The following is a 24587-nucleotide window of genomic DNA, read 5'->3' on the forward strand; positions in this document are numbered from 1 at the left end:
GGCTATTTAATCTGCCATGTCTGTTAGACTTTTAGGTTGAGACTCTGCTCATTTAACTTTAATTTTAAAGTTAATTTAACATTTTAACTTCAACCAGCTGAGACTGAGGCAGCTGATCACATGGGCTTCCTCTGCAGCTGGGGAGGAAGCCACTGCCTGAGCATATTTTTATAGGTAAAATTCCTCCTGCAGTGAAGAGGAGATCACCCAGATGCTGAAGGCAGCTGCAAGGCACACTGAACTTGGTGCCTTATGAAACAGGGGGCTGGGGGACACCATTGCACTGGCTGCATCCTAAATATCAAATGCTGACAATACACTGCATGTGAGGGCAGAAGGAGAGGAGATTTGGGTACTTCAGAGCTCTGCCATTACCTCTTTCTTGTCACTCTGCTGGAGTCCTGGATGGATTGGAATGGACTCACCAGGTCTGCTCATGACACCCAGTGTTGGTGGGCTGGCATCAAATGGGCCACAGCAGATTTTGAGTCAGACTGTTCTTGGCTGACATGTTCAGCTTTTTCAAGGGTTAAGTGGTTGTTCCAAATGTATAAAAATGTGAGTTTGTGATCAAACTTAACACAAGTTATCTATGCACTCTAGAAAATGAGGGAGACTTTGAGGTAGGTGAATATAAACATTCCCTGAAAGATGCCACCAGAATGTCCTTGTTACACGTCCAGCAGAGGGGATGTATGTTGGATGCACCATCAAATGAGCATGTAGCATTCATCAAGGCACATGGGCTTTTCCTTAGCATTATGTAAATAAATGCTCTGTAAGTCATGGGAGACTCTAGCTTCAGAAAGCTGTGGCAGGGCCACAGAGCAGAGAAATTAAGCAGAACCAATTTTGTAAGACCTTAAGTATGTGAAACTATGTTCCAAATATTGTGCTGCTTTTTCCAGAGGAGGACCCAATATTCTTGTTCCACTGTTCATTTATATTTTCTGGGGTACAACTGTAAATTGTCTTTCTCAATGCACTTATTATATAATGGCAAGGAAGAATAATGAGGGTGGCATTTGGAAATGTTTAAGTTCATTTGTATTCCTTGTACAGATGGCCTCTGCAATCATAAGTAACAGAGAAGTATCCAAGGAATTTTCAGGCGATTAATCCAAGTTTAAAACCAGCATCATCCCGACAGCAAGCTGCAGAAAATGCCTGGAATGTTAATAGAAAGTACTTCTGGAAGGAAAACGTGGTTGTTGTTTCCTTCCCTTGAAAACCGATTGCTGAAAGGGACGTTGTTGATTTATGGTGCCTTCTGTCTGTCTGTCTGTCTTTCCAGAACTCCAGCGCAGATCATCGGGTTCGACTGGACCTTGGGCTTTGGGACAAATTCAGTGAACTTGCAACAAAGTGCATTATTAAAATAGTGGAATTTGCAAAGCGATTGCCAGGCTTTACAAGTTTGACCATTGCAGACCAAATAACTCTACTGAAAGCAGCCTGCCTGGATATACTGGTATGTATTTTTAACACCATTGTTCTCCTGCTAATGTGTTTTCTATTCTTCTTTTTACTGCAATTGACAGGAAGAGGGGGGAGAAATATGGCCCTGACCTTACTGTTGTAAAATTGAACTTACTGGTTAGTCTGGTGTGGTCAGAAGATGACTCCAGCACACCTACAGAGGTGTGTTTTGGGGGGTGAGCATACTTCTCAAAATGAGTCCTTACACATTTTGGTATTGTGGCATGTGTAACTCTGGAAAATTTTCTTTACTGTTAACACTGAAGAGAGACCTGTTTCTCCTTTATTTCTCCTTCATCCTTCCTTCCCTTGTCCTGTGTATAGAGGATACCTAGAGGAACAGTCCACTGTATAATGGTTTAGGAATGTGCTGTACCTGTGCTCATGAGGGAATTTAAGGAATAAGACACAAGTCTTCACAATTAGTGTTTTTAAGGTTTTAGAGGGGAAGCTGGTGTGCCTGGAGCCTGTCAGATACAAGCCCCTGGCACTCATATCCCCCTGCTTTCTCCAGTGCTGCAGGTATCTGTGGAAGTGGCCGATGTAATGGACTCACTGCAGGTTTTAGCTAAATGCAATTTAATTTTAAACAGGAAAACATGCAACCTGCAGGAGGGAACTGTGCAGGTGGGCTGGGAGTCTGTCTCCAGACCTTGCCTTGCCACTATGTCAAGGCAAAGCTGCCTTCCCTCCCTTTGTCTCTGGTTGTTTCTGTCATGCTGACCTTCAGAGGAGCCCTCTGGGATCTCAGCATTCCTTTTTCAAGACCTCAGAGGTCTTCAGGCTTTTAGTGGCAAATATGCTTCATATTACTGGTTGTAGCAATAACTTGCAGTAAAACAGTAGGTTCAATGTAAACATATTTTAAATGTTTCATCCTGAGCACAAACCTTCAGGTCCTCATTGAGCCAAGCTTGGCCAGTCCAGAAGCATCTTGTAGGATGGCTACTGTAGATATATTTTTTGTCATGACACGGGAGTTTAAACTAGGGAAGCTGAAGTTGAAGTAATTAATCTTGGAATTTCTAAAAGTGCATTGCTTCAAACAGGATCATGTTGAGGGGGACGTTAACTGCTGTGACCTTTTCCTCTTGTTTTGTCAAAAGCTGTTTGGAAGAATCGCATCAAGAGGACATTGATGAAGGAGGAAGAGGGGTAGGAGAGGGGAAGGGGTATCATTCTTTGGCCTATAGAAAAAGGGAAGGTTGAGGTTGCCCTGCCATGCTTGAGAGTCACCTCTCGTTGTTCCCTAATCCAGGCACTCATTCAGAGTCAGCCTCTCATTGTTGCTGGGAGTGTCCCTCGGTGGGGCAGGGCCATTCGTTACCGATTGCACGCCTGTCATCACCAGCTCTGTCCCCAGCAGATTCTGTTACCTTCCCCTCACACCAGAGGCAGATGGTGATCAAAAAACTGCAGCAGTGCCTCGAGTGTGTTCTGCCAGCAGCAGGGGATGGGAACTGCTTTGTGCTGTGCTGCTGTAACCCATAACAAATAGTTAATACAGAAACTATACAAAAAGGATGGGGAGGAGCCAGGATATGGCAAGAACCTGCTCATCCAAGCCTCTTACTCCTAAAACTTCAGCCCTCAAGCTGCCACCTTGTTTGTTTGTCCCATGCCCTGGCTCCATAACTGCTGGATAACAAATTCCCTAATTCTGTAATCCTGTGAGCCCTGATGCTCTTTGTTGGGGTGGGCAGTGGCAGCTTGCCCTGGGAACGTGCACAGCCCCTATAGCACAGGGTCCCTGCAACAGTTCCGCTCATTGCTGCCATTGCCAGCACTGGCTAAAAATTTGAGGGGCCCCTTTTTGGTAGGGGTTTTATCTGAAGTGCCTCGATAAAGGCACTTTGATTGAAGTGATTAAATAAAAGCCTAGTTGCCAGATTAGAAAAAGAGAATGAAGCAGGTGGTAAATAGTGACTTTATTTCAACTAATTAATGGATAGTAAAGTTGATTCTTTAATACGATCCACCACTTTTACTTTGTGGCCATTGGCAACCTTCGAGCTCTAGTTATAAACTTCATTGAGACCTGTCATTCCAGATCACCTGCTCATTCTGTTTTTTATTTTTCACAAAGCCAGAGAAGGTGACACATCCAAGCGAGCAGGGCATAGTGAGCACCATAGAGTCTGCAGCTGGGAGGAGCTGAGGCTTTTCCAAACCCAGGAACAGATACAGCACGGCTAATAGTCCTAACTTTCCTGTGTGACATTTACACAAACTTTATGTGACTATTTTATGTGCTGCTTAAAAAGAAAATGGGATAATTACCATGGCACAGTAATGCGTAGTGTGCGCTGCCTGTGAAATGCTGTATCCATTAAAGCAGCATCACCTGCACATAATCAGAATTGCAGTGCTGCTCTCTATTTAAGCTGAACATCAGTACTGGAGCAGTTTTAATAGCACATATTCCCCCCCACAACAAGCCAGTTGTCCTAGTTATGAGTGTTTTGTTTTGTAGTGCCTTGAGATGCAGAGCGTGCGCTGCTGCCCCTCCTGCTGCACCGAGCACCCAGTGGCTGCAGTGTGAGCTCTGCTGAGCAGGGCCATGAGCCTCAGCAGTGTGCCCTCATGATCCTGCTGCTCTGCCATGCCCTGGACGTGTTCCCAGAGCCACAGCACATGGGAGGAGCAGCGTGGCACTCCCAGGTTGGGTGGCCAGGCTTCCCTGCCAGCAGGACCCCTCCACTGCCTGCCTGCCCTTCAGCACCAGCTGTAGAGAGTCTTGAGCATTATTAGACCCTGCCAAGGTCTCTGCTCAATTGTTTCCTGTGGCTGTGGATACTTAAGCCCCTCTTAAACAGGCTGACAAAGGAAGTGGTGCCAGGAGCTCAGTAAACTCCGATGGGTATGGGCCAAAGAATTGTTTTATGTACAAACAAACACTAACTCTGGAAGGGAAAAAACATCAAGCTTCCTGAGGCAGCTCAAGGCGCCAAATGAGGACCGTGGAATTTACATCTTGTCTGGTGCCAAAAGTTTTAGGGATAAATATTACTAAATTTCAGTCAATAACCCTTGTAAAAGTGAGTGCTTCTGTCTGCTGGTACACTGGCCCAGCAGCAGCCAAGCATCCCCAGCCTTGCTGGCAAGACAAATATGGAAAGAATCCAGAATCCAGACTATCTTAAATCTAATGGATAAAAGCCTGAGAAGCCCTTGAATGCTAATCCTTAATGATGTAATTTTTGTTTTCTCTTGCAAGCCCTGTGCGTTAATGCCAGGCAGGAATTGGTGTGTGCAGAACAAGCTGTGCTGACGGGGTTTGGCAGTGCCACAAGGCATCATTGCTTCAGAGTCACCTGCCTGGGTTTCTCCTCTCAAGGAACTGCTCCAGCCAGCTGAGGCAGCTAGGGTCTAACAAAAGGATTTCTTACAAAATAGGACCAGCTTTCCCTATCTAATCTGTTTAAAATGAGTAACAGTTCTGTGGTAGCAGCAACGTCATAAATGCAACTTTCTGGCTGACTTTGGTTTTGTGCCTCTGGTAGGGTTTTTGTTTTGCACTTTATAACAGGCTCATAAGAATCCCTAATGCTTTAATATATAAATATTCCTTAAAACAAAGAGCCCTTTAATAATGAGGGAAAACTGTATTTATGGCTGCAAGTGGCATTTAAGAGCAGAGTGACAACTAAAATACTTGGCTTGGTTGCAAAATCTAAACAACATTGAGGACATTGGGAGTTCAGTTTAAAATGGAGAAAGATATCGTGATTTCTTATTTTGAAGTGCTGATGTTTCCCATATGTTCTTCAGTGAATATGAGCTTGAAATCAGCTTTACTTTGACACTGGAAATTTGCCCAAGAGCAGTTTAGCAACAATCAGCAATATCCATGGCGTTTCACAGATCCTGATGAAGGACAGAAATTTAAAAAAAAGAAAGAAAAAAATGAGTAAAACACCATTTCAAATGATCTGTCTTGGAGTTTAATAATAGCGTGTTGTGGGATAATGTCAAAGGAATGCAGAGGAAACCTGAGAGCTGATTGCTGCAGTCAAGTTAAGTGCACTGCTGAAAACACATAGTTGATCTTCAGCTGTGCCAGTGCCCAGCGGAGCTGCTGCAGGCTCCCGCAGCTGATGGCTGGGGCAGCACTTGGGATCCAAAGGCCTGAAGGCTGCCCTCAACTAAAACCCGTCCTACTTGCTGCCTAAGCCTGAAGTAGCTCAATTTTAATTACAAATTTTTCAGGGCCCCTGCAGGTCCCTTTCTGTGCATGCCCACAGGGGCTGGCTCGAGGCTGAGTAACCTCACCCAAATTTGTTCCCAGCGAGGATTCAGCCTGGAAGTTCTTCCTCTGTTTTAGCCCTGGGGTAACAGCTAACAGCAGGATAGAAGTGCTCTTTGCTGAGCACTCCTGTCCTGCAGCCCCAAACACATGGGGCTTGTGGCACTGGGAAACAAGGACAGGGAGCTCTGCTGCGAGGGAGCCAGAGCCTGGTGCGTGGTGGCAGGTGTGTGTTCAGCCCCTGGGCTGTTGGGGACATCACTCCAGGGCACCCCAGTCCTGTGGGCAGGGATCTCTGTGGCAGCTGGTGTCCAGACCTGCCCTCTGAGGGAGGATCTGGGGGATCCATATCTGCCAGCCCTGCTTGGGTAGCTGCCGGGGAAGCTGCAGGCAGCCTGGGGAACACTCCACGGCATTGCCCAATCAAGCTCCCCATCCTGCCCTGCTCTTTTGTTGGGAAGGGAGTCCTGAGGCTGTGGAGGGAGGAACTGCTTGCTAAGGCTTACCAATTGAAGTAGCACTGGAGTCAAAGGGGCTGCCTTTCGGCCTGGCTGAGCTAAGGGAAAAGCAGTACCAGGTAAGAAGTACAGAGCCTTGTTCCTCCCAAAGTTGGATACGTGATCTTCTTCAGCCATGCACCCTTACTGGAAGGCAGCCACTGTCTGTGCAGGCCTCAGGTGGGAAGAGCTGCACTCCAGTTCCTCCTGCATGCCATTAGAGAAGTGAACTGAGCAGCTCTTGGGTTCACAGTAAATATGTAGCTTTGGAATTTTTGTTTTCTGGAACACCAGGTATTCTCCATGTTTCTTCTGCTTTCTGTACAATCTTTTAATGATTTAAAAGAGCAACCCACTGTGAACTTCAGGGGAGAGCATGGCCCGTGGTTACTGGCAGTTCTGAATGTGGTAAAGATGCTGCCTCTTACTTACAGGGTGCTGTGCTTCATAATGTTAATTTTTTCTAATGATCCTGAACAATACATTGGCGACTACGTAAAACCTAGCAACCAGCAGCCTTTTAAGATGGCGTATATTATGGGAAATTTGTGGTCACTGAGGAATTAATGTGCTGTGTGCTTGTATTTGTGACTCTTGGTCATTCATTTAAGTAATTTCAAGAACTTACTCTAATTCGGGGGTAAGGCAACAATGTCAGACATTCCTGTCCAACCGTACAAAGTTTCACTGCTTCAAGGTATACCCAGAATGTGAGATAAGATTATTGCTGAGACAGAAAATAGTTGAAGATCCATCTGCAGAAATACACCTTATTAAGTCTCTTACCAAGGAACTGAAGAAGAGAAATGAAAGCTTCCCTTTAGGTATCCTACAGACTGTGTTCTCCTCATTCTCCTCTCTGTTTATTTGGGGCAGTGTTGCCAGGCAAAGATGAAAGTGGGAGAACCAAGCCCAGACTGGTCAGCTGCCATGTGCTGGGGCCTCTGACTCAGAGCCTCAGAAGCTATAGGAGTAATTAAATTCTCCCACTGCTCTCTTATATTCATGAGAATCTTTTTTGTTGTATCTTTAAAACCAAGTAGGATGGGAAATAAATACAGTCAAGCCCTGAAAAAACACAGCTGTAGTCTTAGCTCAGCTAATCAGCCTGACTTCGGCAGGCTTTCAGTTCAGTTTAGTTTCGGCACAAGCCCTCTCCCACCTCTGATTATTTTAAACATTGAGCGCTGATATATAGAACAGAAATATGTCAACATGATGGACGCCTTTTTTATTAGGTGCTTACGGCCGTGTTCATTAATTGCAGCTGTACAAATGATCCTGTGCCACCACAGAGGGTGGCACAAATGGTGGCACACACCCTGGCTCTGCTCTGGGAGGGAAGCGTTCGCGCACACGCTCCCTCGCTGGCCCTGCTGCCACCTCTGCTGCTGTGACAGCGCTGCCCTTACCCCAGAGGCGTTTGCTAACAAAATGTGGAGCATCCTCGGTGTTTTATTCATGTGCTTTGCATTCCTCCGTGCCCGGTTAGAGGTGTGAATCCCCGTCCTCCCCTCGAAGGCTCTTTCATCCGGGGTCAGCGCTGGGTGGCTGTCGGCACACAAGGGAACTGGCCAAAGCCAACAGTGCCTGGGCGTGCTCAGGAACGAGCGGCGCTGTCGGCGGCTCTGCGCCAGGCAGGCGGGGGCTGCCACCGCTGGGGCTCCGCAGGGGGAAGCGCCAGAGCCTGCTGGAAGGCTGGCAGCCAGCAGGCTGGTAGGGATGTTTGGTGTTACAGCACACAGAAGTAACAACCGCTGCAAAAGAAGAAAAGCTGGGCCAACTCCTCAGACCACTGGCCAGGCTGCCAGGAGTCGTGTGTGCCGCTGTTTGGAGGTGCAGAGTTTGATATTCCACTGGGGGCAAGCTCCCAGGCTGACAAGGTGAGCAGGGCTCCAAGGAAACCCTGCCTGTAGCTGCTGGGGAGATGGAGGGCTGTGTCCCCATAGCAGTGTTTGCCCATCTGCTCTTGCAGAAGAGGGGAGGGCAGCCCAAAATTCGGCCTCTTCAGCAGCTCACAGCTGTCCGCGCTCACTCCCACAAGCTTCCGCTCCCACAGCGTTGTCCTTGTCAAAGATACGACCCAGGGAAGTGCTGCTGTGCAAAAGTGATCCCCAAAATCAGTGAGATATGCCTTTGTTCAAAGTGGTGAGATGCTGTCAGGATCTTGTGGGATCAGATCAGCAGTTCATCAGATCAGTCACATTTTATAGTTAGGTGCAGGTGGCAGACTAATGAAAGAACTGGTTTTGTGGATATCACTGTAGTGTTGGTGACCTGAGTGGTGAGAGTTGCTCCAAAGTTTTGATCATTTCATAACTAGGGGGAAATTTCTGTCCTTAGGTTTGTGTTACAAGGAATACACATGGTCACAACATTTGTGTTGTACCTGAGAGTTTTTGTGCAGCCAGAACTGCACAAACTGGAGTTAGTTTTCAGATTGTTCTGACGTGGCCAAGTAACGCTCCACTGTCATTCGCCACACCGAGAAAAGGCAACAAACCTCTCATAGAACAAATTCTTCAGATTCCATTTTTCTGTTTCTTTTCCACAGATCCTTAGAATTTGCACAAGATACACACCAGAACAAGACACCATGACCTTTTCAGATGGCCTTACCCTAAACAGAACTCAGATGCACAATGCCGGATTTGGCCCGCTGACTGATCTCGTGTTCACATTTGCCAACCAGCTCCTGCCTTTGGAAATGGATGATACAGAAACAGGTCTCCTTAGTGCCATCTGCCTCATCTGTGGAGGTATTGTACTGCATGAACTCTGATGCATTTCAAAAGGACACACATGATAATGTCTTCATTTATGTTCTACTTGTTTTGCTTTCCTTTACTTAAACATATTATATATATTTGTAACAATATTATATATATTTTATAAGCCACTTAATGCTAAAGGCTTGTTTTCCACTGTTGATAGTTACTGGTTTTATTATTGATAATTTGAAAATAAAAGTACTGAAATCATTCTGTCAAGCAACCAGTCCTATTGTTTGCCTGACAAAGGGCATTGAGATACCTCAAAGAATGGTTGGAGTTGGGAGGGACCTCTGGAGATGGGGTCCTGCTGTGTTTTTGCTAAGCAGTGTATGGGTACCTGCATGAGTGAGCTTTCTTACAGCAAGATGCCCAATTACACAGCTTTTACTCATAAATATAATTGCATGCATCTGCATTGGTTTCAGTCACATGGAAGCCATTGGTGATAACCTTCTTTAGCAAAAAAATGTGTTATACTTCCAAACTGGGGCTGAAGGGAACTCAAAAGGGTGATTGTCAGTTAAAATCATAGGCTTAAAATACAAAAAGTGAATTCTCAGATAATTTCCAAAATACTCTGTAAATTTCTGTTGGTTTAATCACTTGGTCTCTCCTCCTCCTCCTTGACAAAATCTGGATTAGCAGTAGAAACACACCTGGCTTAGCTGGGCCATGTTGTTGAAACACAAACTGGGTGCTACAAGTGAGTGTTTGAAACACAAGAGTCAATCTTTGTTGGCAGTGGCCCTTTAGTACAAAATCATTCCGATTTTATGTGTCTCTAACCCTAACCCATTAAAAGCATTGATGGGCTCCTAGATGTCAGTGATATGTGACTCCCGTGTCCCAGTGCAGAGGGTGGCATCTGTTGTCGTTCAAGCCAGCACTGCCATCTGCTGATTCCTGATGGTAACTCACTTTCCTGTAGTAGTGGTAACAAAAAATAGCTGTAACCTCTCTGAGTACCTGGGTTGCCTATCAGTGACATATATAAAATCGATTCCAAAATATTGTTTGCAGCAAGGTGTTTTCCCCTTGAAGAGCAAGAGCAAACTGCTAATTCTTGACCCCCCACATGACAAACCCTTCCAGTCACCAAGGAAAGAAATTAATCCATGTTTTAGAAAGTTGTGGTTTATCCTCTTCCTATAGAATGCTCACTACAGAGTGCGCATTGTTTAGTGGAGAACAAAATTAATGGAGTTCTAATCAAGAACATGGAGGAGATTATGTGATTTGGAGTTTATTTTAAAAAATAAATATTTAAAATCATAAGAGTGATATGATACTTTTCTACAGATCGCCAGGACCTTGAAGAACCAATGAAAGTGGATAAGCTTCAGGAGCCCTTGCTTGAAGCACTGAAAATTTACATCCGAAAGAGACGACCCAACAAGCCTCATATGTTCCCAAAGATCTTAATGAAAATCACGGATCTTCGTAGCATCAGTGCAAAAGGTACAGTCTCTCCCAATAACTCAGCAGGAGTGGCAGGGTTGTCTTTCAGAGGAACTGGCCTAGACACCTGGGTTGTTATTTTTTTAACACATCTAAAAAAGGTCCTTGTGATATGATTCTTCCCAGCTTCTTTACATAATTCCTGCCTTGAAATTGGTTTTGCTTTAAGCAGGCGTGGTGCTCCATTCTCCATGCAAGTGACAGTGAAAAAGATGTTGTAGGTGCAAGTAGTAGCAAATCATTAGCACCAAGTCTTTGTTAGTCATTTTAGGACAAGATAAAAGCTTTGTTAATGTTTACAAGGGGGTTCAGATCAACATGTGCTCTGTATCACCAATGGCCTTTTAAAAAGTCTGGTTTTACAGACTGCAGAAAACCCTTGTGCTACTAAAATTCCCCTTAACTGTGGTCTGATGTATTGGAGATTTAGAACTGATTTGATCCAGCATTTTGGAGATTCAGCCCTTCTAATCCAAACTAACCATACCTAAACACAGAGCAGTTTTTATATTTAATGCAGTCTTGTATGTGCTGGATTGATCCTGTGCAATTCATAGTCTAAGCATTGTCACGCAGTCTCTAAAGCACAGGTGTAGCTGAGTGCTTTCATTTGATCAGAACAGGTTCCCTGATGTACCAGTCTGAAAATAGAGAGTCTAAAGTGCAACAATTCTTATTCTTATGGTGGCTAATGCAGTTTCACCTTCTTAGTCTGCTTACTCAGCAACAGATTTGCTACCCCTGATAGATGAGCAGGCACAAGAGCTTGTATGTACAGGTTCCTGTGTAGGTTGGATCTGTGCTTTTGAGAAGATTACTGACTTCATTTGACATGGTTTGGGGAAAGACTCTGGGGAAAAATCCCCAGTAGTTCATTCACTCAACTAAACATGCTTGTTTTAAATTTAAACCTTAACTGCTCCACTTCAAACTACATAAATCAAAGTTAAAAGATTAAGTTATAGCTATCTTTATAAAAAGAAGTGATCCATTTAATTGGATTGATTAGAACCAAAAGAAGTAACTTGGAAGGGAAACACCAGAGCTAGAAGCACAAGTATCCTAAAAAGGAACCACTTTACCAGGTTACCTAAAGCTTGCAGTTTACCCTCAAGTAAAACAACCTCCATCCAACTGAATCTACAAAATAAACTTGAAGCACTATTGAGCTATAAAGCATTTAGGGGAGGCCTTTTATAAGCTACTGTTTATACTTGTGGGAAATCCATTTCCACTTCCCTCCTTCTTTACCAGAGCCTTCCCGCTCCTCAAGAACACAACTCCTTATATTTCATTCACAAGAAAGGCTTATTTTCATTCTGACATAAGTATTTAACTCTAATTATATCATTAATGTTTCATAGTAGAACTAAATAATACCAAGGGATGGTGGTGTCCTGGAGGGCTGCGGATGTCTTGAGTTTCATTTTAAAAGATGTACGTGAGACGATAATGACTTGGGGTGGTACCTGATCCCTGAAAGCAAACACCAAAGAAAGCATTAATCTGAAACACTGAGAGTGTCTGCTTTGGCATTAGAGGTACTGCAACCAAAAGGTGAAATGTTTGTGGGACTGAAGCAAGACAATTCCTGAGTTCTTCTCATCTTCTGAGTTCTCTCATCCCCTGATTAAGTTGGAAGTTTGCCAAACCTGAAAAATTTCTCTGGCTCTGCACTGAATGACCACACAAACACTACACCTGATGTAACAGTGGAAAGCACGTGTTTAACATGGCCAAATTATCACCACAGCTCTGACAATAGCTGGTTTTTCAGCATGATTCTCCATTAATATCTTTCCCATTACAGTTATTTAAGAGACTCTTAAGTCAGCATCCACTTGGGAAGTCAATCATTGCCTTTGTAGATGATTTTTTGATGCTCCTCATGTAAGGCATAAACATTTAAATGCTCCCTTCCAGCTTGGAGTGTGAAGTGCTCTCTCCAGCATCTCCACTGCAGCAGCATGGAGAAACAGAGTATTTATTTCCAAAGGATCACTCTTCTGGAATGGTTTTTCAACAAACTATTTTCTCTGGGGTTTTTTTGTTTGTTTGTTTGTTGTTTTTTTTTTCTGGTTCTTGTTTAAAAATCACAGGTTCCTTTTCCATTGGACTCCAATTTTAAGATGATCAGGAATTGTGAGCAACAGGAATGCTGAGGTTTATGTCTATAAATTGCTTGATGCAGAGTTCCCTCAGTGCTGCCTGCCCAGTGTCCAGCAGGGCCTTGGCTGCTGTGTCCCTGCCTGCTGACCACACACTGAGACTTTGTGCTGGGCTTTTTCTCCTCCCTAAACCAGTTGTGGCTCCCAGTCTGAGTGGTCAGGACTTGTTTTGTTTAATCCTGCACGCCCTCACCTGCAGAGCCCCCTCTGCCTGGTCCTTGTGACAAGCCCAGCTCAAAGAGCCTCAGCCAAGGCAGAGCTGAGCACTCCTCGAGGCTCCTGCTCACTCTGGGGGTTCATTAGCACAAGACAGGATGCCTGAAGAATACAAAAGGCAGCTTTTCCCCCCCAAAAAAGTACCTTTTTGCCTGAATGTGTTCTTTTATAAAGTAATTGTTTGTTAAATTCAGCATCTCATTTCACAGTTTTCTCTGTGGGAAGGAAACATTTTGCCTTAGATCACTGCAGTTTTCCTGCAGGATTCACCTCACCTATTTAACATAGACAGAATTTTGGTCATTCTTTGCAGAACCAGTGCAGTATAAAGACTAAATGTTATTCTAGTTTAAAAAGACATCAACATGATCACAGCCTAATTTAATTTGTCAGTATAATTTAATGCCATTTTGGGCCCTTCTTTAAAAATAGGCAGCTCATCCAATTTACCTGTATTGACATATCAATTGCTATGTGATAGATTTGAATAAATTTGTTAAGGAGTACTCACTTGGCTCCCTCTTGAACTGCATGAAGCAGATCACTCACACACCTCTGTGTGCAAGTATAGAAGGAGACACCAAATCCATTAACAAAATACACCCTGAAATTATTCTTGTAATGTTAACAGAAAGGAAATTGTATGAATCGTGCTCATGGGAAGGATTTTGTGTTTTCTTTTTAAAGGTGCAGAACGTGTCATTACATTGAAAATGGAAATTCCTGGATCCATGCCACCTCTTATTCAGGAAATGTTGGAGAACTCTGAAGGACATGAACCACTGACACCAACCTCAAATGGAAATACTGCAGAACACAGTCCCAGTATCTCACCTAGTTCAGTGGATAACAGCAGTGTCAGTCAATCCCCTATGGTGGAATAAGACATTTTCCAGCTACTTCAGACATTCCTAATACCTTATGTACAGGGATGAAAAGCAAGAAAACATTTTTACTGCTGCTTAGTTTCTGGACTTAATATATATCTATATATGTATATATATATAGATAAACTCAACAAGGACCAAGAAATTTTCATATGTATCGATATATACTCCTTGCTGTTTAAACTCTTAAAACTAGAAAAATGCAAACTTTTGAAACTCTAAATCAGCCATTTCATGCAAAAAAAAAAAAATAGTTAAGCTTCTGTTTTCTTCTCTGAACACTCAATATTGCATGGTGACAAGACAGATCTCAGTCTTCAAATTCTGGTTGCATTTCTGATGACTTTGTACATACAAATGTATGGCTGTACTCTCCATACTGGATGTTTGGTGCTTTCCTTTTGTCTCTCATACCTAAAACGATCAAGACACCAACCACAGGACATGGACTACTGTACACATCCAGAGAAGGAAGTTGAAAGGACCGTCTGATTTAGTTGAAATATGAAAACTTGTCCTTGCTGCCCTCAGTTTGCATCTCCTTCCTTGTAAAAAGTATACAAAACGTCACTGCCCCAGCAGAAGAGGTATCAGTATCAGCATTAACTGCCAGATCAGTTATTCAGATGTCATTTGTTCCACTGTTAATGTCACTTTAAAGAAGTGGTTTCTTAGCTGGCTGGTGACCTAGCTCCACAATTACCTGCTCCATTTCGACAGCAATGCTATAGCCTCCAAGGCAGAAACACTTTTCAGTGTTACCATGTTTTTGTTTACTTGTTCACAAGCCATTAGGGAAACTTCATGGGATGATAACCAGCAGACTCGCTTACAGCTTTTGAATTGCTGAGTCCAGGGTATTTCCTTACAAATCAACTGCCAGGAATCAGCTGGGCTTTCCAGCCTTCCAGGTGCTAAGGAAGTACAGCTAGGACTCCCAGAAACACAAGGAGAGAATCTGCCTTCTTGGCCTTGTTAAATCACCATGAAGCAGAGTGAAAACTGTGGTAGGATGGTTAACAGATTTAAAGTGTCAGTTTCTTAGGTTTCATTTAAAGCACTAGTGGAATTTTTTTTTATATATATTCTAGCAAGTCTGTGATGTACTTTCACTGGCTCTGTTTGTACATTGAGATTGTTTAACAATGCTTTCTATGTTCATATACTGTTTACCTTTTTCCATGGAGTCTCCTGGCAAAGAATAAAATATATTTATTTTAAAAATTGTGTAGAAGTAGTCCCTCTAGCCCAAATTTTATACACACACATACACACAGTAGTTTTCCATTTTTTAATGTTTAAACTTCATTTCAAAAAGCAGGTTTGCTGTTTGCAACCATGACAATTAAAATGTGCTTTAGCACAGCTGTCTAGAACATCTCTACAAGCCAGTCAGACAAATACATGACATTTCAATGAGTAAAAAAGAGCATAAAACTGTAGGTGTAAGAACAAAATGTTAAAATGCCTACACACAATAATAAAAACCATCAATTACATTATCACATAAAATAAGTCAAATGTACAAAAGTTTGCAACAGAGGGGACAAAAGGACAACACAAGATACTTGTTGGAAAACATTTTTGTGCTCTTTGGGCACTTAATTAAACATATCAAAATCATCATCTTCATCAGACTCTGCAAAATATTTCACTTCTTTTCTAGCCCGGCCTGTCCGTGGCTTTGGGGCAGTTTCGGAGGCAAAGCCTGACTGGAAGATTTCCACATCAGAATCCTGGTCAAAAGTGGCCTTCTTGGATTTCTTTAGGAAAGAAAAGACAAATCAGTTGTGATGCTTTGGACATTTTCCATTTTAATATTCAGAATTGAAAAAAAAAACCTCTCTAGCATCCAATTGCTAATGACACCTCAGCCTCCAACACCATATTAGCAGCTTATAAGAACTTAACTTTTACGTAAAGTAATTCATTAGGTTCTTTTTACAAAAAGAAGAGAAGAGCAGAGATGGAACTGACCTTGCTTGGTGTGGACTTGGGTGTTTTCTTCCCAGGGTTGTATTCACCTTCATTTTCTGAACCAGATGCTTTCCTTTTCTTTGCCCCTCTTCCTTTTCCTAGGTCAAAGATTATGAGTTAACTTTGTTGCTTTTTTAAAAAATAAACTCCAGACTTTATCAAACTGAAAAACCCCCTAGTGAAGTTACTTTAGTATGTCCACATGTTAAGCTCAAACCCAGTTTACTACTCAAGCTTCTTCACAACAGCAGTGTAGTACAGGTATCTTTTTATTTTCTCAGTTTTAAATCTTTTCCACTTGTTCCACAGTCACCATTCACCCTGACAGCTCAAGCTGTCAGTTCAAGACAGGGACAAAATCCATGAGATCAGATAACTTCTACACTGAAGTAGAACTACAAGTCCTTGGTCACCTTCTGCACTGATTACACAGCATTAATTCCCCATTAATATTTAGTAAATTTACTTTTAACCTCAACCATCAACACTGGCACATCCTTTACAGACTCCTCCAATTACACTGCTTGCTGTGCTGTGTTGTGAGGACTCAGAGAACTGGGATACAAAAAAAATGGCCTTAAAAACCCAGAAAGTGCTACTTACTACAATTACTACCAGAATTTTACTGGCTTGGAAGGAGCTGAGTTCAAAGAAAATGAGCAGTATCCAGTAGAATGGAAGACGGTGTGTGGGGGGTGCAGCTATTAAATGCATTCCCAACAGTGAAGGTCAGATAAAACATCCACACACGGTTTACCAAGAAGTCAATACATTGTATTTGCCATAGGAAAGGCTGAGTAATCTACCAGTGATCAGTGTACTCATAACTCACCCCAATTATTGTGGTTCTTACAATAATTGTGAGCCCTGTGCTCCAGAGAGTCCAGGTGTGACTCCTACCTTTGGGTGCTGCCGTCTTCTTTGGAATGCCAAATTCTGAATCTGAATCAGAGTTCACAGTTTCCACCTTCTTGGCCTTGGGAGCTCTTTTAGGCTTAGGGGGAGCATCTAGTTTTGCTGTTGGAAGTTAAAAGACACTAAATAAATTCACAAATTGGTTGAACATATTGAATTGCACTAGATACTCCAATTATGGCACAAATGTCAGACATTAAAACAAGATGAGTGACTTCTGCACTTGGGGAAAACATACTTCAGCTTTGATGCTGGAACTGTGTGGAATAAACAGGAGGTTTCCTGTGTCCTGCTCTGAGAAGGATTGGTGCACCCAGTACTATTCCAGGTTCTTGGATGAATACTGTTTCATCTTTTTGAGTACAAACCAGGTTACTAGTGGGTAAAGCAGCAACAGAAGTCCTCCAGGTTGGATACTTTGACCATGTCTGGATACATCACAGTATCCAGCTGCTTGTGACATTTTTGCCTTCAGGGTGGTATGACTGTGAACTGCTTTCCCCAGGATTACTGCAGGAGTTCGGGAGACAGTGCCTCGTCTCTGTGACATTGCTTTCTGTCAATCTCAGTGAAAAGGAACTTTGGAAAATGCTGAAAGGAGAGGAAGGGAACATTCTGCATTTCCTGGAGAACTTCAGTCAGTGCCACACAATCAATCTGGTTGTCTTTAAAAGATGGTGATTGCAATGTTCCCACAGTGGGTGTCAAGGGATAGAATCATGGAACCATTTAGGGTCTTCTCTGACTCTTAACATCATCAGGTCATGTGTTCTGTAGGCTCACAGATGAGTGAGTCCTGCAGAAACCACAGATACACACCTGACCTACCCTCTGCCTCAAACAGACCCAAGTACAAACTCTCCAGATACCAGGAATGTGGATGTTTGCGAGAACTCAAATTTAATCTATGGGATCACAACGGGGATGTGTTTGGAGAACAAGAGAGTGTCTCCACAAGCATTTTAGTTAAGATGCCTTGAACTGCAGAAACAGAGGTACAACACACTGCCACAGACACTGGATTTTTCTATGGAAACAGAGCCTGGTATCAGTGGGTAACTCCTGTGAAGTCTGACCAAGGGACAGCAAACCCCTTATCTGTTACCTGGTGGCTAAAGGAGTAGTGTCCAGAACACTGACTTCCCTCTGTACTAAATACAGGGGGATTCTCATCTGCTGCTTTAACTTCCACCCCTAATGGCTGCACGAGTGTGAAGGATCTCTTGACAGCAGCTTGATGGCAAATCAGCCTAGCCAAGCTCTCCACTAGGTATCATGACAGGAAACAGAGTGTGCAGCACAATCAGCATACACAGCTTCTCAAGAAGCCCAAGTTCTTAGCAGGAAGTCCAGGTATGGTATCAGTACCACAGGTGATGCAAAGAGTAGATCTCACTGCTAGAATCTCAGCAGCTGGGCTCTTCAAAGCTGTTCAAGCTGAGCAGCTGCTTATCAAGAGTTAGCCTGCTTTTCAAATTTCCCTTAGGCTTTACTATAAAGCCCTAAAACCACAGACAGATCAAACAGTCATGGAAAAGTTCAGCTGTCTCTTGATCCTCTGTAGTGAACAGCAGAGGTCAAGAGATTTCATCCCAAATTGATTGGAGTCTGAAGTCACAGAAAATCAAACAGCTCTGGAACAATAATTTCAGCCACACACAATGAGCACTCCCAGTGTGAGGGTGAGTGGGTGGAATATGACATTACCAGAAAATGGGTTCTGAGGAGGCTGCTGCCAAGTCCATGAAGATGGACTTAGAACCAAAGAGACTATGAAAAGGGTAACCAGATGACCAATGAACTAAACCTGCTGGGTTATCACTGAACTGTCCAGCTGTGATGATGAAAGTGTGGTCATGTCTGATCTGTGCAGAAAAGAAGAAAAGAGCTGAAAACTGGTGAAAGCAACCTGTCATGTTGCCATGCACTGAGAAGGAGAGTGCCCCTAAGGCACTCAGAAGGCAAAAATTTAACTCTTGCTTGAAAGAGAGCCGGTTTATACCTATTCTGTATGTGTACAGGTTAATCGAAACTCAGAAACAGATCACAGTTCCATTTTAAGGTTTTGAGTTAGGCTAATGACAATTCACTTATATCCAGACCCTCAAAAACAGAGAGGGAGAAAGATTGAATTTTAAATTGCATCCATGCCTGGCTACTGCATACAGAGTTCACTCTTCCATTTGCTGGAGTACAGAAATTCAATATAAAAGTCTACTCTATTAGAGATCAGCTATTTCTGTATGCAATCTTTATTTACTGTACTACAGAACTCTACCAACAACTGGAAGTGTTTGAGAAGTAATCAGGCATTCACTGATTTGAACTGTTAACAAATTAGAGTGGACACAATGCATTAAGAAATAGATTAGAAATAGGGAGGCAAAGGTGGAAAGGGTGGAAAGATGCTGCAGTTCACTGGTGCCTAAAATAGAAAACAACATATTTTTTCTCATTTTTAAGAGAATAAGTTAACTATTGTTACTGGCCACTTTCTTGTCATTCTCCTTGAGGTACCTTTTTGACAGAAGAATTAATATATTAAGTTCAGCTGCAAGCTGGTCAAAAGAAGTTTTAAAAAACAAAGGCCCCAATATCATAGGGAAAAAAAATGCAAGATGATAGCTCTAAAAGCTGACTAATAACTGAAAGAATTATACCTCTGAAGTCTGAGGAGAGTCTCTCATCCTCTGTTCGAAGAGGAAAAATGATAGTCTTCTGTGCTGGTTTTGGCTGGGACAGGGTTTGTTTTCTTCATTGTAGGTGGTAGGGGACTGTGTTTTGTATTTGGGCTGGAGATGATGCTGACAGTGCAGGGATATTTGACTGCTGCTGACACTGACTCAAGGCCTTTTCTGCTTCTCACACCATCACACCAGGAAGGGGCTGGGGGTGCACAAGGAGTTGTGAGGGGACAGTCCTGACAGCAGCCTCCAACTGACCCAAGGGATATTCCACACCCACTGGGGGCATACTCCCCTTTACTTATCCCCTGAAGCTTAAAAACCTCCCATTAGTTAAACTATTTGAAGGCTGAACACCACCTCCGGACAGGGAAGGTAAGAAGTTCTGACACTACAAAGTAGCCAGTGGAAAGAAACAATATTATTAAGGAGCTGGAGAAAGCTCATACCCTGTTGCTGATGTTAATGAGCTCAAATACCTTATTGCTCAATTTCACAGAGCTCAAAATAAATGGAAGCAGTTCCTACTTTGAAGACTGAAGAGACAATGAAAAGGTGGAGATGATGACTTTCAAATAAAAGGATTGGCTTCCAGGCCAATTCTATACATACCCTTTTTAGCAGCTACTGTTTTACTTGGAATTTTCTCTGTTTGTTTTGGGGCAAAAGATGATGAGAAAACAGGAGCAGAATCCTCATCATCACTGTCCAATTTTGTTGTATCTACAACCACAGAGTAAGTTTAGAATAAGATCCATTCACAGCATATATTAATTACATCAATATTAACTACAGTAAAAATCTCAATAAGTGCTTGTGATGCTTCAGCTACGGACGTACTCTGACTTCCTTACCTATGATACAAGCCTTGTTCTTCTAAAGATCAGAAGTTCTTTCACTTTTCCCCTTTATAGAGAGGGAGGATGTAGACATCCTTCTCCTGTAACTACTCTGTGAAGTTTGTATGTACCACTCCCCAAAATATCCCATTAATAGTTGCTATAAAAATTAAACGGAACTGTGAAAACAATCTCACCATCATCCGTCTTCTGAGAGTAAGATGGAAAAGAGAAGATGTTCCCAAAATCTTGATTCTTCTTGGCTTGAGATGCTTTTCTACTTACAAGCAAAAAAAAAAAAGGGAATTGTATGAGTTACATCAAGCACACAGTAAAGTATGTGGACATCATAAATATCCATGCAAAATTTAAATCCTGTTTTAACATTTCCAGCATTTTTGTATCTGCTGGCAGCAAACCCCTAAAACTGACATCCAGTCAAGAACTCCAGGCATTTCAAATTAACAGAATTACATTTTTTTCAGAAGTTCTCTATACCAGACTGGCACAAGACAGAAAACAGAGAACCTTTAAAAACATAGTTTAACAGATGATATTACAGACAGTGTATCATAACTATTTTATATGTTATTATATTATTCTTTTAAATCATGAGGCACCCCTGCATAGGTCAGTTGCAAGGCTAAGCTAACATACACTTGAATTCCTCCACATTTTATTTTCACGGTGCATGCAGAGCAATAACAGCTGATGTTTCTCAGTTTTGTTCAGAAACTTTTGCATTGAAAAAATTATTAATAAAAAAATCCTACTGAGTTACAGTACTTACTCTGGAGATGGCTTTGATTTGGCTGGGGAGAAGTCATACTCATCTTTTTCTAAGCTGTCTGAGGGAACAAACTCATCCTCTCTGTCATTTGTAACTGGAGAGGCTTTTACTTTGAGCTCATCCAAATCGTTGTTATTGTTGGCATCATCATCATCATCGGCATCATCTTCTTCTTCTGAGAAGTCAAAAGTGTACTTGGGCCTCTCAGCTGAGAAAATTACACATGTTCACAGTTCAGGAGAGTTGTTTATCTTATATAATACACATACATATACAAATCAAAGTGGAAGGTAGTCAACAATCCCTGCCTCATGCTACACAAGATGAAAGAATGGTGGATAATAAATTTGTTTCAGCCTGGAAGAATAAAGGACTTAAAGAATAAAAAATAATTTAGATGTTAGCAAACGTTCAACACCTCTTGTAGCTTGTCCAGCCACCTTCAGCTAAAGGCATTATGGAGACATTGTGCATCAGTCTTTTTAAGGAATGAGAATCCTTCACTAAAAATTGAAGCTTTCTTGAATCCATGATTTGAATATTCTTCCTAATTTTCCAGAATCTCTGGGGGGGTTTTTTAAACCATCACATACTTACATACTTTCCAAACTTTCAGTCTTCGTTTTCATGGAGTGTTCAGATTTTTTTTGACAATTTTTTACTTGCCTTGTAGGCCTTATTTGGCAGTATACTTGTATCAGAGTAATGTTTTTATTTGTAAGAGTATTGTCTTGTCTGTTTCTTCTATAATTCACTAGTTTAGTGAATAATTTCTATTCTAGTGTTTAGAATACGGGACAAGATTTCTGATCCAAATTACCAAATCTTTCATAAGAAATTCTTGATCTTGACTCAAGAGTATTCCTCACACAGTGAAGGAAATATAATGCAAGTTACTTGTAGACAATAAAGTCCTAAAGGAAGTCCTATGGTCAACGGAAAATGTGGGTTTGTAGTTGAAACTTTCAGTCACAATACACAATTCACAAAGTCTGGGTACCTGCAGCTCTCCTAAGCAGAGAGTCTCTGGGAATAATCACAGGCTCATTTTCTTCTAAATCACTTTCAGACTTGGATTCATCATCTGACCATGGGTTTCGTTTCTTCACTTTTTTTGCACTGGGTTTTGTAGATGATGGTGTCCTTCTTACCCTGGCACCTGCCAAAAGTAAAATCATTTACTACAGTCAGGTTAAAAAATATTTTCATCTTTTCTAATTGTTTACAAATTTAGTATAAATTTTCATCTTCAAAAGTTCTCCTTTAAACACTGTAAATTTTCTTCTCCTCCAAATGTTATAAATTTTCTTCTCCTCCCTGAAGGAACATTTAACATGAAATTATTTCACACAGAACCTGACCACCTGCTGCCAAAGAAATTTGTTTTATGACTAAAAAAACATAACATCTCTAATTTTAAGTTTTGCCATCAAACTTGAGTTTCTTTAAAGGTTGCCAGAATTTTCCAGGCAAAGAATGTGCAGTTTTCCATTATTCAGGGAACACAATCAGAAACAATTATTGGATAAATACAACAAACATGGGAAGTAGAGGATATCCTATTGTGGAGAGGGGGTAAAAATGTGGTCAGCCAACTGCAGGGCAAGCTCAGGTCAATCTGGGCTAATTGGCCCTGGCTCAACAGTGGCTGTGGGAGATTTGAGCTGCAAGCAGACAAGTCAGTCCTAAGTGCACTCAGTGAATCTACTCAGCTTGGATAAGCCCCTGAATAATTAAACCCAGATCTTATCTCAGAATAATTATTTGTGCAACCACGTTTTTTTTCCTTTCTCCTGAAAAAATAAACCCCCTCATACTTAAATCTTCTCTTCTGTCTCCAGCTTTCTTTGTTTGTTGCTGCCTCCCTGTTACTGTGTATTCCTCAAGCAGCAATAATAAATTCCCACCAGCAGAGGAAATGGGGAAGTGAGTGTTGGTCGCCTGCCAAGCCACAGCACCCACAACTTTCTGAAAGTTGGAATGACTGACTATGTCAATAGAAAATACATTTATTTAATCATGTTCTACAATCTATACTATTACTCAGACTGAGGGGCTGAAGGTGACTGCCCTGTCCTTCAATATCAAAGAGCACACAAACTAGACATTTCAGTTTGCAAGGAATTAGACTCATTATGTAAAAATAATCTATTTTTCTATACACAAGTTTGAAGATTTAGACCTCTCCCCCCTCCCCCGGCCCCACAATTGAAATGTAGAAAATGTAAGATCCATCACCCCAGCATAGTAGCTCACACAAAGAAATTTCAGAATACTTTCAAATATTTTCATTTTAGGGAAGAAAAGCAGATGAAATAGTGATTATTGTGCTGTATTTCCCTTCTCACACTGTGTTAAAAATGCATTTCATGCCCAGTAAATACACAACTAAGGTGAAATATGGCTGTGCAAGTGTCTTACCAGGCTCCTTCTTCTCTCTCTTGGGTTTAGGGGTTTTAGCTGCTGCAGCTGATGCATTGAGTGAGTCATCCCCACCACCCTCAGCTGGCACACCACCAAACTCTTCATCAAATTCCATTTTTATTGCTAGAGAATCAGTTTCACCCTAAAATTGCAAAATAAAATCATTTACACCTTTATATCTCAAGACTGAACTGGAACAGTTTTGCAGATGATAATAAATGAATGTAGATTAGTATATCAACATTTGTTAAACAGTCTTGGAAAGAAGTTATCTCAATAAAAACACCTGAACAATAAGCAGTCTCATGAGGTTTGCAAATGTAAAAGAAATCCAGTAAAAATTTCTTATGCATTAGGTGAGCAAAACAGTGCAAATACAGCACCAATGATAATCTGGTCATTTGGATTTATGCTACTGGAGCAGAAAAATACACCAGCTAAATAATAAATAATTTAACTGCAGCAGTCATTTTGGTTTACCTTTTTCTTTTTCAGCAATTTCCTGCTGGCATCAGCTTTCATGGCAGATGTAATCTGTGGAACTATTCTTCTGCCAAATGGTGATGGCATGGTCTCTTCCAGCTGGAGTTTCTTCATCTTGGGTTTCCCAACTTTGCCTTTTATTGGTTTGCCAACCATGCCAGCCAGAACATCTTCTCTTTCCTGTGCTTCTACTTTCTAACAAACAAGAGGAGGCAGGAGGGGGGACACACATTATTTTTTAACGAGGACAAAGTGGAACATGATGATTATTTAAGATTCAGCTCCTTTATGCATGGAGCATAAGGCTCCCCTTAATTCTCACTTGAATTGGAACACGATTTTCAGATCTGGAACAGTGTCACTAATCTTGGTAAATTCATTACCCTGTAGAGCTAAAAACTGGACTTTTATTCAAGAATAAATACAAACTTTTGGACACTGTTACACTGAAAAATCTTTCTTCTCTCCAGTTTTTATTTAGCAAGTATGTGTCTAGTACTGTTCTAAGTTTCTATTATTTCAGCATTTAGTTTAAACATTTAGTTTTGAAGTGTGTCACTTCAAAAGATTGTACCAGCCCTTTTCAGAAAACATGGAAAACTGAGGTTCAGCAGGTTATTCACCAAAGGGACTTTACCTTTTTTCCCAGAATTACTGATAAGGCAAACTAAGGACCCCTCATAAAGTATTTATAGTCTACACACTTCATTCCTGAATGTACAGTTCTGAATGTGGTAATACTTACTGCCT

The 24587-nt window shown here is 41.8% G+C and overlaps 2 protein-coding genes across 15 annotated transcripts in view; one reads left to right on the plus strand and one right to left on the minus strand.

Annotated features, from left to right (window-relative positions):
- RARB (retinoic acid receptor beta) overlaps positions 1-15459 on the plus strand; it is a 323775-nt gene extending 308316 nt beyond the window's left edge. For all 11 annotated transcript variants that reach the window (XM_026799015.2, XM_026799019.2, XM_026799028.2 and 8 more), the window contains 4 exons: positions 1295-1471; positions 8777-8981; positions 10296-10454; positions 13526-15459. In XM_026799015.2, the coding sequence (XP_026654816.1) occupies positions 1295-1471; positions 8777-8981; positions 10296-10454; positions 13526-13722 (738 nt within the window). In that variant the 3' untranslated portion in view covers positions 13723-15459. The remainder of the gene's footprint in view (positions 1-1294; positions 1472-8776; positions 8982-10295; positions 10455-13525) is intronic.
- The window catches only part of TOP2B (DNA topoisomerase II beta), a 61695-nt gene continuing 52110 nt past the window's right edge, over positions 15003-24587 (minus strand). Inside the window, exons 28-36 of one of the 4 annotated variants that reach the window (XM_005480955.4) lie at positions 23835-24032; positions 23352-23496; positions 21931-22089; positions 20931-21138; positions 20338-20417; positions 19914-20024; positions 16603-16719; positions 15703-15800; positions 15003-15488 (exon numbers count right to left, since the gene is read on the minus strand). In XM_005480955.4, coding sequence (XP_005481012.1) covers positions 15327-15488; positions 15703-15800; positions 16603-16719; positions 19914-20024; positions 20338-20417; positions 20931-21138; positions 21931-22089; positions 23352-23496; positions 23835-24032 — 1278 coding nt within the window. In that variant the 3' untranslated portion in view covers positions 15003-15326. Of the gene's footprint in view, positions 15489-15702; positions 15801-16602; positions 16720-19913; positions 20025-20337; positions 20421-20930; positions 21139-21930; positions 22090-23351; positions 23497-23834; positions 24033-24587 lie in introns of all 4 variants that reach the window. The other 3 variants (XM_005480954.4, XM_005480956.4, XM_005480957.4) reach the window with 3 other exon arrangements.

Source organism: Zonotrichia albicollis, chromosome 1 (assembly GCF_047830755.1).
Source record: "Zonotrichia albicollis isolate bZonAlb1 chromosome 1, bZonAlb1.hap1, whole genome shotgun sequence".
NCBI classification, from domain to species: domain Eukaryota; kingdom Metazoa; phylum Chordata; class Aves; order Passeriformes; family Passerellidae; genus Zonotrichia; species Zonotrichia albicollis.